We start from the raw sequence: 12,936 nt of genomic DNA, 5'->3' as shown, positions 1-12,936 counted from the left end.
TTAAAAGAAATACAAGGGTAAAGAAAGGAAGATTCAAGAATATTACAATGAGGACAGTCTGCCTTGTATACATACCCTCTGCCGTCTTCCCACCGGACCTTGACTCCGCTGCTCAGTCCCTCTCTGTCCCTCAGTAGAAGTGCTCTAAAAAAAAAAAAATCAAATTGTCACATGTGTCGATGTGACAGTGAATACTTTCCAAGCTGACGGGCCAAAAACTAACCTCACTCACATGATCCACTTCCGACTGACGTGGCTCAAACTCCTCATCAGATGAAGACTCCGCAGAAGACATGTACGTCCAAAAAATTGAAAATACAGGCATTGGCTAGGATATACTCACATTGCTCTGGGTCTTGTCCACCAAAATGCGTCCTGGCAGTGTCTTGTCTTCTTTGGAGTCTGATGAGAAGTGACCAGAAACTTCCCCCAACCTCCCTTTTATCACCCTGCTAGGGGGTGGCTTATCAGTGTCTAGACCACCTTATCTAAATTGAAACGCATGCGTTTAAAACGCATGCGTTTCCATTGACTCCAATGTATTTTTTGACACAAAAAACGCATGAAAACGCATGCGTTTTTATGTGTCAAAAAAAGCCTCTCAAAAATACTACATGTTGCATTTCTGCAAAAGAACGCATGCAGCAAAAAAACGCATGCGTTTCAAAACGCGACCAAACGTGTACAACTAAAAACGCATGCGTTTTTAATGTTAAATATAGGGAAAAAAACGCATGCTTTTTTTGTGCAAAAAACGCTGCAGACAAAAACGCCAGTGTGAAACCACCCTCACAGTGGCACTTTGGTCGCTACGATGGCACGATCCGTGACGTTCCAGCGATATACTTACGATCTCGCTGTGTCTGAGACACTACTGCGATCAGGGACCCCGCTGAGAATCGTACGTCGTAGCAGATCGTTTGAAACTTTCTTTCGTCGTCAAGTGTCCCGCTGTGGCGGCATGATCGCATCGTGTAACAAAGGTGTGCATGATATTCTCCACCTCCTCTGCTGATTCTACATTGCAATTGAAAAAGCGCATGCGCAATTGAAAAAGTGGATTGGGGCGACGGATCCGCCGAAATGACGGTCGCAACGGATCCGTCGCCCATAGGCGGCCATTCTATGGAATGGCGGACGCGACGGATCCGTCGCGATCCGCCATTTCGGCGTTGACAAAAAACGTTATAATGTCCGTCTATGTCTAGATGACGTCCGCCAAATTTCGACGGATCCGTCGCATGGCGGATGGAACGGACGACCATCCGTCACAATCCGTCGCTAATGCAAGTCTATGGGAAAATAGCGGATCCGTAAAAAAAAAATGACGGATTTGTTATTTGATGTAAATGGCGGTTTTAGACTGACGCCAAACAACTGAAGTGTGAAAGAGGCCTTATACTCGCATCAATAAGTTTTCCCAGGTTTTTGCGGCAAAATTATGGGTCTCGGCTTATACTTGGGTCGGCTTATACTCGAGTATATACAGTAGTTTACCTTCAGTTCCCTTATGTAGATAATTTATTTAACTTGGTCTTGTTTCTTTATCTTCCAGGTTTCGCATTTATGTTACCACAGAAAAGACCAAACTACGAGCCATGTCTTTGTCGCCACTGAAATGTTCCTCAATTTGAAGACCTTGTCCAATGACTTCATTGTTGATTTGCCCATAGCTATTCTCCTATTGACTTCCAGTATTTTCGCTGCATCTTGAGTGATCATTGATCTAAGTAGGTTGTACCTCTTTACAACTTCCAGTTTGTCGCTCTCCATCTCAAATGTGTCGCGGTCGTACCTGGCAGTAATCAATATTTTTGACTTCTTTGTGTTGAGTGTTCACTGTACCCGCTTTTTTTTTTAGGTTGGAACCTGTTATGGTCGCACTTGTCTCTGTGATCTGATTTCTTTACAAGCGCTCTCCCTGTGCCATATCACTATGGTCTTGAGATGAGGGAATCGTTTCGCAGAGGCCACATTAGTAGTCTGCGGCTGCTGAACAGGAGCCCTGTGAACTTATTTTTATTCTAAAAACCCATATGATGGAGCCCATATGAATCAATGGAGGACCTTTAGAAACAAAAATACAGCGGATCCTAATTCCATTGGTCTATTCTAAACTAAAAGACTGGGACATTTATTGTTTTTGTTCTTTTGTATTTTCCTCCTCTTATTCCAGGAGCCATAACTCTTTTATTTCTCCATCCATACAGTCGTATGAGGGCTTGGTTTTTATGAGAGATGAATTGTCGTTTTGAATGACACAATTTATTTTACCATAAAATGTATTGGGTGACAGGAAAACATTTCAAAGTATGGTTAAATGGTGGAAAAAAAAGTACTTCCATCAATGCTTTTTGAGTTTTGATTTAACTAAGTTCATTGTGATAAAAGTGATTTGTTGGCATGACTCCCCAGGTCAGCGCAATTACAATGATACCAGAATTGCATAGTTTATTTTTATATTTTCCAATGCCGGTAACATTATTATTTTGTGTCAATGGAGCTGCATGATGAGCTGACATTTTCATTTATCCCATTTTAAATTATATATGATATGTTGATCACTTTTCATTGTATTTATATTGCTATACAAATAATTTGGTGCTTTTATGGGTAAGCTTTATTACTTGTGCACTTAAGTTGGACATTTCATAAAGAAAAAAAGATTTTTTTGTGCTAACCAATTGATATCTTACCTCTTATTATCTCCAGTAATTTTGTCCTCTCCTTCCCATTCAGGTCCTCATAATATTGAATCCATTCAGTGTATTTCTTCTGTCAAGAATGGATAGAAACAGGGACAGGGACAAGTTGGCGGAGAGGATATTACACCTCACCCTAGAGATCCTCTTCCGGCTTACTGGAGAGGTGAGAGATTCTGATGTACGGGAATAACAGATGGGCAGAAGTGGAGAGGTGAGGACTCTGGAAATGTCTGTAGTGAGATTTATTAATGTGTCTCTCCATAACCAGGATTACACTGTAGTGAAGAAGACCTCTAGTGATCGCTGTCAAGACCCTGTGTCTGAGGGATGGGGAAGATCCCTGAGCCCAATCACTGGGCCTCCACCTCACCCCCAAATACATGAGGACATCAATTACCAGATCCTAGAACTCACCTACAAGATGATTGAGCTGCTGACTGGAGAGGTGACACTGCTGGGAATGCTGGGACATTATACAGTAACACTATGAAAGGTTCTGGGGATGACTGTATCATTGTATGTGTCAGGTTCCCATAAGGTGTCAGGATTTCGCCGTCTATTTCTCCATGGAGGAGTGGGAGTATTTAGAAGAACACAAAGATCTGTACAAGGACGTCATGATGGAGGTTCCCCAAACCCTCAGATCACCAGGTAATAGAAAAGACTAAGTACAGACGACCTATAATTATCTGTGAATGTGAATTCAGTCGCTGTATGTGTTTCCTACAGCTCCATCCAGTAACAGATATTCTACTCATTCACTTGCACCACTAATTTTGTGTTGAAAATATATAGACTTTCTCTTCTGTTTCTAGTGAAATTTACACTGTACATTGAACAAACTTTGCATAAATCAATAGCAGTAGCAAATATAAGATATTTTGTAATGTATTTTATCAGAAAAATATGCTGCTTTATACATATATCATCCATTTCCAAGACCTCCTAAACTGGGGAGAGGAATCGCATTAGGATACGTCCCCAACAACAGGAGATCTCCTTGTTGTTGACTGCTTGGTATGCATAAATTGGCCAAATTACGTGCTAAGAATCTCCATTTTTTTCTTATCTAGAACAGTAATGCAATTAAAATTTCATATATTTTATATTTACATGCTATAGCGCTACAGAGTGCTACTTTAATTATTAGTTTTGTATAGAGATGGCTACTTTTAGTTTGCTCCTGTACACACCAGTTTTCTGTTCAGAAGTCATTTGTTTTTTTGGAAAAAAACAAGCCATCATACAGCTACAGTGGGGCAAAAAAGTATTTAGTCAGTCAGCAATAGTGCAAGTTCCACCACTTAAAAAGATGAGAGGCGTCTGTAATTTACATCATAGGTAGACCTCAACTATGGGAGACAAACTGAGAAAAAAAATCCAGAAAATCACATTGTCTGTTTTTTTAACAATTTATTTGCATATTATGGTGGAAAATAAGTATTTGGTCAGAAACAAAATTTCATCTCAATACTTTGTAATATATCCTTTGTTGGCAATGACAGAGGTCAAACGTTTTCTGTAAGTCTTCACAAGGTTGCCACACACTGTTGTTGGTATGTTGGCCCATTCCTCCATGCAGATCTCCTCTAGATCAGTGATGTTTTTGGCTTTTCGCTTGGCAACACGGACTTTCAACTCCCTCCAAAGGTTTTCTATAGGGTTGAGATCTGGAGACTGGCTAGGCCACTCCAGGACCTTGAAATGCTTCTTACGAAGCCACTCCTTCGTTGCCCTGGCGGTGTGCTTTGGATCATTGTCATGTTGAAAGACCCATCCACGTTTCATCTTCAATGCCCTTGCTGATGGAAGGAGGTTTGCACTCAAAATCTCACGATACATGGCCCCATTCATTCTTTCATGTACCCGGATCAGTTGTCCTGGCCCCTTTGCAGAGAAACAGCCCCAAAGCATGATGTTTCCACCACCATGCTTTACAGTGGGTATGGTGTTTGATGGATGCAACTCAGTATTCTTTTTCCTCCAAACACAACAAGTTGTGTTTCTACCAAACAGTTCCAGTTTGGTTTCATCAGACCATAGGACATTCTCCCAAAACTCCTCTGGATCATCCAAATGCTCTCTAGCAAACTTCAGACGGGCCCGGACATGTACTGGCTTAAGCAGTGGGAAACGTCTGGCACTGCAGGATCTGAGTCCATGGTGGCGTAGTGTGTTACTTATGGTAGGCCTTGTTACATTGGTCCCAGCTCTCTGCAGTTCATTCACTAGGTCCCCCCGTGTGGTTCTGGGATTTTTGCTCACCGTTCTTGTGATCATTCTGACCCCACGGGGTGGGATTTTGCGTGGAGCCCCAGATCGATGGAGATTATCAGTGGTCTTGTATGTCTTCCATTTTCTAATTATTGCTCCCACTGTTGATTTCTTCACTCCAAGCTGGTTGGCTATTGCCGATTCAGTCTTCCCAGCCTGGTGCAGGGCTACAATTTTGTTTCTGGTGTCCTTTGACAGCTCTTTGGTCTTCACCATAGTGGAGTTTGGAGTCAGACTGTTTGAGGGTGTGCACAGGTGTCTTTTTTATACTGATAACAAGTTTAAACAGGTGCCATTACTACAGGTAATGAGTGGAGGAAAGAGGAGACTCTTAAAGAAAAAGTTACAGGTCTGTGAGAGCCAGAAATCTTGATTGTTTGTTTCTGACCAAATACTTATTTTCCACCATAATATGCAAATAAATTGTTAAAAAAAACAGACAATGTGATTTTCTGGATTTTTTTTTCTCAGTTTGTCTCCCATAGTTGAGGTCTACCTATGATGTAAATTACAGACGCCTCTCATCTTTTTAAGTGGTGGAACTTGCACTATTGCTGACTGACTAAATACTTTTTTGCCCCACTGTATGTGTACGTGACAAAAAAATAAAAAGATGATGGTTGTGTATAGATGAAATTATTAATAATTTTTTTATGGCTAATTAACCTCTTTTCTATTACTCTTTGTATATACAGTGAAGGAAATAAGTATTTGATCCCTTGTTGATTTTGTAAATTTGCCCTCTGACAAAGACATCAACAGTCTATATTTTTAAAGGTAGGTTAATTTTAACATTGAGAGAACATCAAAAATAAAATCCAGAATATCACATTGTATAAATAGTTTAAGTCCTCTTTTTTCTGAAGAGGCAATTTGCATATTAAATTTTCCAGATGAGCATTGCATGGCGAATAAGCCTCCTTACCTTGACAAGCCAGAGATGGTATGTCACTCTCCATAAGGAGAAACGTTACCCCTTAGACCCCAGTCCAGAGCCTCTCACCTAGCTAAATCAGTTCTCATGCTTCGCACTGACGAGGGCCAACAGCCCGAAACACCGTGTCTGCGAATTGCGATACCGATTTGGCTTTTATCCTAAGTCATATTGCAAGACTCGTTGAAAGGTTGATTGTGACTTGTAGGATTGCTACTTCCAACAGGTAGCGCTATAGAGTTTAAGTCCTATTTTTCTCTGAAGAGGCAATTTGCATATTGTATAAATATAAATTTATTTGCACTTTGCAGTGAGAAATAAGTATTTGATCGCTCTGGCAAACAAGACAATACTTGGTGGCAAAACCCTTTTTGGCAAGCACAGCAGTCAGACATTTTTTGTAGTTGATGATGAGGTTTGCGCACATGCCAGAAGGAATTTTGGTCCACTCCTCTTTCCAGATCATCTCTAAATCATTAAGATTTTGAGGCTGTCGCTTGGCATCTCAGAGCTTCAACTCCCTCCATAAGTTTTCTATGGGATTAAGATCTGGAGACTGGCTAGGCCACTCCATGACCCTAATGTGCATCTTTTTGAGCCACTCCTTTGTTGCCTAGGCTGTATGTTTTGGGTCATTGTCTTGCTGGAAGACACAGCCACGACCCATTTTTAATGTCCTGACGGAGGGAAGGAGGTTGTCACTCAGGATTTTACGGTACATGGCTTCATCCATTCTCCCATTGATGCGGTGAAGTAGTCCTGTGCCCTTAGCAGAGAAACACCCCCAAAACATAATGTTTCCACTTCCATGCTTGACAGTGGCGATGGTGCTCTTTGGGTCATAGGCAGCATTTCTCTTCCTCCAAGCACGGCGAGTTGAGTTGAAGGGACTCTGTCACCTGAATTTGGAGGGAACAATTTTCAGCCATAGAGGCGGGGTTTTCGGGTGTTTGATTCACCCTTTCCTTACCCGCTGGCTGCATGCTGGCCGCAATATTGGAATGAAGTTCATTATCTGTCCTCCGTAGTACATGCCTGCACAAGGCAATTTTGGCGTGCACATGTTCCTTCTTGAGCAGGGGACATTGTGGGAACTGCAGGCTTCTAAGCATTTACGGCGTAATATGTTAGCAATGGTTTTCTTGTTGACTGTGGTCCCAGCTGGAATGAGATCATTAACAAGTTCCCCCCCCCCGTGCAGTTTTAGGCTGCTCTCTCACCTTCCTCATGATCAAGGATACCCACGAGGTGAGATTTGCACGGTGCCCCAGATCGATGTCGATTGACAGTCATTTTGTATTTCTTCCATTTTCTTACTCTTGCACCAACAGTTGTCTCCTCGCCCAGTGCTTTACATTTGGTTTTGTAACCCATTCCAGCTTTGAGCAGGTCTATGATCTTGTCCCTGACATCATTATAAAGCTCTTTGGTCTTGCCCATATTGTAGAGGTTAGTCTGACTGAATAATTGAGTCTGTGGTCAGGAGTTTTTTTTATTATAAAGGTGGCTATGTAAGACAGCTGTTAATGCAGGTAACAAGTTGATTAGGAGCGTCTAACTGGTCTATAGGAGCCAGAGCTCTTAATGGTTGGTAGGGGATCAAATACTTATTTCTCACTGCAAAATGCAAATTTATATAATTTATACAATGTGATTTTCTGGATTTTATTTTTGTCATTCTATATCTCAATGTTAAAATTAACTATTAAAATTACTCTCTGAACCCTGCTCATACAGGTAATATACAGGTTTTTAAATACATCAGATAGGGATTGCATACATCAGTTAGGACTGCTCTATATGGGTATACCTTGACGTTTGGTGGAGCAGCTTAATATACATTTTTTGCAAAAAAACGCATCAACCAAATACCCTGTTTTTTCCATCTTTTTACTAGCACTTGCTTATTACTGTGATTTTTTTTTGCAACAGAGTGTTTCTGGTCTTACTGTGCTCTTTTGTGTCTTCTACTATTAAAATTATAGACTGTTCATATCTATGTCAGCGGGCAAACTTACAAAATCAGCAAGGAATTAAATAATTATTTCCTTTACTGTATAGCACCATCATATTTCAACGCACTTCGTAAATGAAAGGGGTGGTACATATTAAAGCCAAATCAAACACTACAAAGTAAAACAGTTAACAATTCAAACAGCAGTGAGGATCTTTGGTGCAAGCTTCAGGATGAGGAAAAGATGGCACTTTGTTGTATAAAATGCTGTAAGAATAAAGGTTTATACATGATAGGTATGTGAGTCAGAGTGCCACCCTTTTCTCTTCCTGAAGCTTGCACCAAGGACTTGTTTTCTTCGGGTGGATCACCTGTATACCACGATACTAGTAAGCTGTTATCAAGTCTCTGCTGAATACTAGTCAAGGTATGTGGTCAGCATAGTGCTGTTTTTTTTGCTTTTCTTTGTGAGCAATGAAGGTCTTGTTTGCAAGAAATTATAATCTGAGGAAACAGGAATGGCAGAAAAGCAAAAGAGGTTGTTGTATATCCTCCAACTGTCCTTTGTAAAAAAAAAAAAAAAAAATGAAAGCAAAAAAACAAGGTAGTATAGCAATCTCCTTGAGCTATTCGCTACACACAGATGGGACGCATTACCAAGACAGGGAAGGGGAATGGTTTGGGTATTGAAATTAATAGTCAGTCCTGATCTCCCTTGACAACCTTAGAATTACCTTCTAACCATCCATTTGACTCACACCTGCGTTTTGATCTGCTACCTTCCTGATAACCTCACCTCAGACTGTTTATTGAAGATGTAATTGGTGGATCCTGAAATTCGAAAACAGATTTGGTATAATTTCCATTTCTAATTTTAAATTCTGATTTTATGATTTAAAAAAAAACAGTTTTCTTTGAAGGTATTATTAAAAAATAATAACTTTGTGTTTCTTTTTAGCAGATATCTGTATTGGGAGTTTAGATGGACATCTAATATCTTCAGAATTTAAAACAGATGATCAAAGTATCACACATGATTTATATGAAGAACATGCTATTGTCTCAGGTATACCTCCAGGCCTTCTTAGGAAAGATCTATCATCTGATCTTTTCAAACAAATCCAAAGTTCTGATTTATCACAGCATTTTAAGCAAAATAACAGTTACAGAAGGGATGTTGAACATGAAACATTTCATACAAAGGAGAAACCGTTTTTATGTTTAGAATGTGGGAAATGTTTCACCAGGAAATCAAATCTTGTTGACCATCAAAAAATTCACTCTGGTGAGAATCCATTTTCATGTTCAGATTGTGGGAAATGTTTTACTCAGAAATCAGATCTTGTTAGACATCAGAAAATTCACACAGGGGAAAAGCCATTTTCCTGTTCAGAATGTGGGAAATGTTTTATTTTGAAATCAAATCTTATTGAACACCAAAAAACTCACACAGGAGAGAAGCCATATTCATGTTCACTGTGTGGGAAATGTTTTACTCAGAAATCTCATCTTAATATCCATCAAAAAACTCACACAGGGGAAAAGCCATTTTCATGCCCAGAATGTAGAAAATGTTTTACTCGGAAAATAACCCTTGCTAACCACCAAAAAATTCACACTGGGAAGAATCCATTTTCATGCTTAGAGTGTGGGAAATGTTTTACTCAGAAATCAGATCTTGCTAGACATCAGAAAATTCACACAGGGGAGAAGCCATTTTCATGTTCAGAATGTGGAAAATGTTTTATTCAGAAATCAAATCTTATTGAACACCAAAGAACTCACACAGGAGAGAAGCCATATACATGTTCAGAGTGTGGGAAATGTTTTACTCAGAAGTCACATCTTAATAGTCATCAAAAAACTCATACAGGGAAGAAGCCATTTTCAAGCCCAGAATTTGAAAAATGTTTTACTGGGAAAATTAACCCTGTTAACTATCAAAAAATACACACAATGGATAATCTATTTTCATGTTCAGAGTATAGGAAATGTTTTACTCAGAAATAAGATCTTGTTAGACATCAGAAAATTCACGTAGTGGAGAAGCCATTTTCATGTTCAGAATGTGGGAAATGTTTTATTCAGAAATCAGATCTTATTGACCATCATAAATCTCATACAGGGAAGGAGCCATTTTATGTTCATAATGTGGAAAATGTTTTAACCAGAAATTAAATCTTGTTATACTTCAAAGATCTAACACAGTGAGATGCCATACTCATGCCCAGAACGTCGTAAGTGTTTTACTAGGAAATCAACTCTTGTGGACTAAAAAAAAAAAAAAAAATCACACAGGGGTGAAACCATTTTTTGCTTTAAATGTGGAAAATGTTCTTAGAAATCAGATCTCATTAAACATCTAAAGAAGCCAAATGATCCTTTTAAATGTTGTGAATATATGAAATGTTTAACTGGTAAATCAAGTCTTGCTGACCCAGAAAACTCACACAGTGGAGAATTTATATTTGCATTCAGAATTTGGCAAATGTTTTAATCATTAAAAATATATCCTGTTGTCACAGGAGTCACACGGGAGAATGCATCAAAATGTACCTTAAGTTTTTTTTTTCCAAAAGTCAGCTACAATTCCTAAGGTGAGAATTGTTAAGGGAAAGAACCATTTTCTTTTTCTTCCTTCTTTCTTTTTTTATTTTAAACTTATTTGGTTAACAAATAGTACAAATAAGAAAAAAATGACAATACAGTTAAAATCGCATACTTAGGCTGGTTTCAGACTTGTGTTCGGCAGGGCTGCGGAGGAAAGCCTTTTTCCTCTGTTAAGCCCCGCCCACTACCATGACTCTTCCATCAGCTCCGCCTACGTCTGCATGCGTCCTGCGTACCTTATCTTTAACATTGGCTACGCAGGCCATGCAGATGCCTCCGCATTCGTTGTTTTGACGCTGCGCTGACCTGTGTCGAACGCAACATGTTGCATTTTGTAGTGGTTGGCGCAGAGTCAAAACGACGCATGCAGAGGCATCCACATACATCCGTATGGCCTGCGTACCCAATGTTAAAGATAGGGTATGCAGGACGCATGCAGATGTAGGTGGAGCAGAAGGAAGAGGCGTGGCAGTGGGCGGGGCTTAACAGAGGAAGAAGGCTGCCATCCGCAGCCCTGCCGAACGCTAATGTGAAATTAGCCTTAAGCATAAATTGCAGACTGTTTCAAACATCTCCTTCATTCACTAAACTCCGCTCTCATTTCAGAAAATAAAGTGTCAAAGGTCACAAAATGCACAATTAGGGTGTGTGTTGTGCAAAAGTTTTCAGGTTTTTAGCGCAAAATGTTTGATGCGATTCCCCTTAGAGTACCTATCAACAATCTGAGGCTTCCCTTTCTCTTTAATCTAGCACTTGACAGTCGACAATTAATGCATTTTCTACATATCCAGTATCAAAACTTCTAGAAGTGTCTCTGAAAAGGGATTGTGAGATCCCATAGTCCTCAGATACCACTCTCACAATTATAGCGTGAGATCTACAAATCCAGTGGTGATGAATCTTTAAGCGGTTTTTGGATTTTAATTACTGGAAAGATGTTACCAATCGCTAACAGTTATGGCCAGCTCTGGATTAGTAGAGAGCGCGTGATCTCGCTATTTCACTTCAAAATTAGCCATGGAAGGTTGTTGGATCTTGGTCTGCATACGGAGTTCCCGCAACCTGGAAGTTTGGGCCCAACTTTGCTATTAAGTTGAGCCATTTTGGGAGTAATTAGGGACATTTTTGAAAGGTTTTGATACTGGATTATATTTGGAAAATTCACTAATCTAGGGCTGCTCGCAGGTTTTATTAGCTAAAAAAAAGGGGAGCCCTAGATTGGAGATAGGACCTCTACGTATTCCACATTGTATATACAGTGGGGCAAAAAAGTATTTAGTCAGTCAGCAATAGTGCAAGTTCCACCACTTAAAAAGATGAGAGGCGTCTGTAATTTACATCATAGGTAGACCTCAACTATGGGAGACAAACTGAGAAAAAAAAATCCAGAAAATCACATTGTCTGTTTTTTTTAACAATTTATTTGCATATTATGGTGGAAAATAAGTATTTGGTCAGAAACAAAATTTCATCTCAATACTTTGTAATATATCCTTTGTTGGCAATGACAGAGGTCAAACGTTTTCTGTAAGTCTTCACAAGGTTGCCACACACTGTTGTTGGTATGTTGGCCCATTCCTCCATCCAGATCTCCTCTAGAGCAGTGATGTTTTTGGCTTTTCGCTTGGCAACACGGACTTTCAACTCCCTCCAAAGGTTTTCTATAGGGTTGAGATCTGGAGACTGGCTAGGCCACTCCAGGACCTTGAAATGCTTCTTACGAAGCCACTCCTTCATTGCCCTGGCGGTGTGCTTTGGATCATTGTCATGTTGAAAGACCCAGCCACGTTTCATCTTCAATGCCCTTGCTGATGGAAGGAGGTTTGCACTCAAAATCTCACGATACATGGCCCCATTCATTCTTTCATGTACCCGGATCAGTCGTCCTGGCCCCTTTGCAGAGAAACAGCCCCAAAGCATGATGTTTCCACCACCATGCTTTACAGTAGGTATGGTGTTTGATGGATGCAACTCAGTATTCTTTTTCCTCCAAACACGACAAGTTGTATTTCTAACAAACAGTTCCAGTTTGGTTTCATCAGACCATAGGACATTCTCCCAAAACTCCTCTGGATCATCCAAATGCTCTCTAGCAAACTTCAGACGGGCCCAGACATGTACTGGCTTAAGCAGTGGGACACGTCTGGCACTGCAGGATCTGAGTCCATGGTGGCGTAGTGTGTTACTTATGGTAGGCCTTGTTACATTGGTCCCAGCTCTCTGCAGTTCATTCACTAGGTCCCCCCGCGTGGTTCTGGGATTTTTGCTCACCGTTCTTGTGATCATTCTGACCCCACGGGGTGGGATTTTGCGTGGAGCCCCAGATCGAGGGAGATTATCAGTGGTCTTGTATGTCTTCCATTTTCTAATTATTGCTCCCACTGTTGATTTCTTCACTCCAAGCTGGTTGGCTATTGCAGATTCAGTCTTCCCAGCCTGGTGCAGGGCTACAATTTTGT

General features: G+C 40.3%; 2 protein-coding genes across 2 annotated transcripts in view; both read left to right on the top strand.

Moving 5' to 3' along the window:
- The window catches only part of LOC138663730 (zinc finger protein 585A-like), a 94,418-nt gene extending 84,408 nt beyond the window's left edge, over window positions 1-10,010 (top strand). Inside the window, exon 9 of the mRNA XM_069750051.1 lies at window positions 9,060-10,010. Within this exon, the coding sequence (XP_069606152.1) occupies window positions 9,060-9,877 (818 nt within the window). The 3' untranslated portion in view covers window positions 9,878-10,010. The remainder of the gene's footprint in view (window positions 1-9,059) is intronic.
- Window positions 1,603-8,321, top strand: LOC138663728 (gastrula zinc finger protein XlCGF66.1-like). Its single transcript, XM_069750050.1, has 5 exons — window positions 1,603-1,730; window positions 2,740-2,868; window positions 2,974-3,150; window positions 3,233-3,356; window positions 8,203-8,321. Exons 2-5 carry the CDS (start codon window positions 2,785-2,787, stop codon window positions 8,280-8,282), a joined length of 465 nt encoding a protein of 154 aa, XP_069606151.1. The 5' UTR covers window positions 1,603-1,730; window positions 2,740-2,784; the 3' UTR covers window positions 8,283-8,321.
- Window positions 10,011-12,936: the final 2,926 nt, after the last annotated feature.

This window comes from Ranitomeya imitator, chromosome 2 (genome assembly GCF_032444005.1).
Source record: "Ranitomeya imitator isolate aRanImi1 chromosome 2, aRanImi1.pri, whole genome shotgun sequence".
NCBI lineage: Eukaryota > Metazoa > Chordata > Amphibia > Anura > Dendrobatidae > Ranitomeya > Ranitomeya imitator.
The sequence above is the reverse complement of the archived record's forward strand: the minus strand, read 5'-3'. Positions and strand labels throughout refer to the sequence as shown.